General features: G+C 49.7%; 1 protein-coding gene across 1 annotated transcript in view; it reads right to left on the reverse strand.

Annotated features, from left to right (window-relative positions):
• The window catches only part of mrpl51 (mitochondrial ribosomal protein L51), a 3,401-nt gene extending 2,331 nt beyond the window's left edge, over window positions 1–1,070 (reverse strand). Inside the window, exons 1-2 of the mRNA XM_008292684.1 lie at window positions 894–1,070; window positions 627–721 (exon numbers count right to left, since the gene is read on the reverse strand). Of these exons, the coding sequence (XP_008290906.1) occupies window positions 627–717 (91 nt within the window). The 5' untranslated portion in view covers window positions 718–721; window positions 894–1,070. The remainder of the gene's footprint in view (window positions 1–626; window positions 722–893) is intronic.
• Between the last annotated feature and the right edge of the window lie 1,018 nt (window positions 1,071–2,088).

Below are 2,088 nucleotides of genomic sequence, written 5' to 3' on the forward strand. Positions count from 1 at the left end.
TGCCATACCTCCCCTGGTCCCAGCCTACATCCAGGTGGAGGCGTTCCTGAAGGCAACGTGGAGGTTCAGAACCAGTAGGATTTATCAGCACTGATGTGCTATGACCCCCGTACGCACGTTTGATAAATACAGATGTTTTTGTACTTACACACTCTACATTTCATTCATTTAGAAGCTTTTCTACACACTGATGATAAACGAGGACCCTGGAGTTTATCTGACGGTGCTGAGCTGCAGCTTCATTCTGATTTTATCTACCAGAACCTCCTCCACTCTGGATCCAGGTCCAGGAGTTTATCTGACGGTGCTGAGCTGCAGCTCCACATGAGCAGCAACATGAAGGAAGGAAAGCAGCTGATGATGTCTGATCAGCTCCTGTCTGGTAGTTTGATCCTTCACAGGTCTGAAGGAGTCCACAGAGAAAAGCCCACCTGGAGGTCTTCAGACCACATGAAGGTTCCAGAGAAGCGTTCTGCAGCTTGTTCGATATTATTTCTAATTTTCACTCCCTTAAAAAAAACGTTCTAGAAAATAAGTCATTCACAGTTATTCAAGTAATGTGTTGGAAACTCATCATCACAGTGTCAGAACCGACTGGTTGGTCCGGAACCAGAACCAGGACTTACTGGTGGAGACGCCTCTGACTGGGAGCAGCAGGTTCCCAGCAGACCGACAGAAGGTGGATCCAGCTCTGAGCAGAACCGCCAGAACCGACATGTTCCTGCAGCAGCAGCACACAGACACACCGGTCACTGGGTACACTGGTTAGACTGCTTACTGGTGAAACTGGTCACTGTGGAGGAAGTATCGGCTGCTAGCTCCGTTAGCTTCCTGCTCACAGTGACCCTTAGCATTAGCATTAGCATCAGCTCAGTACGTCGGTCAGCTGTTACCTGTTTCCTCCTGAACCGTCCAGCAGCTGCTGGTTCTTGCTTTAATTCTGTTGGTTCTGTTGATTCTGGACAGAAGCATCAGCTGAACACATCAAACATGAAACGTGTCCGTGACGCTCCGGCACGCTGTGACCGCTGCAGTGACTCTGGCTCCCACAATGCACCGCGGCGCTGCTGCCGTTCTGTCGGTGGAGCTGCGCAAAGACGAGCCGCCTTCAGTGAGTGCAGCCTTGGAGCCAGCAGAGGGCGCTGCAGGACGGAACCCACGGACACACGGACACGAAGGGCTGCAGAGTGTTCACAGAGCGGCGCGTTTACATTTAGAGCTTCTTCTGCCTGGAAATGAGACGAACACACACGGAGCCCGTCACAGACACGAACGCTTCCTGTGATTACAAACAACATTTTACTGAAACTGTCCACAATTATTCATACCAGGGCCACGTCACAGATGTGCAATAAAAGAGTACCTTGTTCCAAAACACACATTTCTGCAGGTCAACAGGTCAGCTGGACATAAGGATCGCTAAATGACTCGTTTTTTGCTCTAGTGTCTGATTTGGGTCGTATTTACGGACAGACAGGTTCTACTGACTGGAGATACCAGGAAGCGTGTCACTGGGATGTTGGAGACGTTCAGGATGGACTTTGACGCTTCTGTGGTTGTTTTTACATCCAAATATTTTCTGCTTTAAATTGTTTCAGATTATTGATAAAATGCAGCTTCTGTCTGATTCCAGATGTTCCTGCTGGTTCCACCCACAGACTGCACGAGACACATCCTGATAGAGTCTAAGGGTGGAACCACGTTCTACCAGGTTCTGATCCACTGTAGGTACAACAGCTGGTGTAGTGGTTCTCTAGTCACTTACTAGTTAGTTACCAGTCAGTCACTAGTCAGTCCTCTAGTCGGTTCCTAGTCAGCTCCAAGTCGTGGTGACAGCTCAGAGCTCAGGTAGCTGCTGTTGGGGTCCATCCCTGAGAGAGAGCTGCACCCTGCAGCTGCTCATGAGATGTTTAAAGCCGATGAAGTCACATCAAGAGTTTTCCAGGTCCAGCGTTCACAGATGAAGCTTCATGAAGAAGTCCAAGGAGTTCCTCACTGAGGAACATGTCAAAGGACTGCAGGAGGACAGACGTGAGCCCTGCACTGGAACAATGGTGGAGGCCCAGAAGAACCCAAGGACCAGCACCA

The sequence above is a fragment of the Stegastes partitus genome, unplaced genomic scaffold (assembly GCF_000690725.1).
Source record: "Stegastes partitus isolate 25-593 unplaced genomic scaffold, Stegastes_partitus-1.0.2 Scaffold824, whole genome shotgun sequence".
Taxonomy (NCBI): domain Eukaryota; kingdom Metazoa; phylum Chordata; class Actinopteri; family Pomacentridae; genus Stegastes; species Stegastes partitus.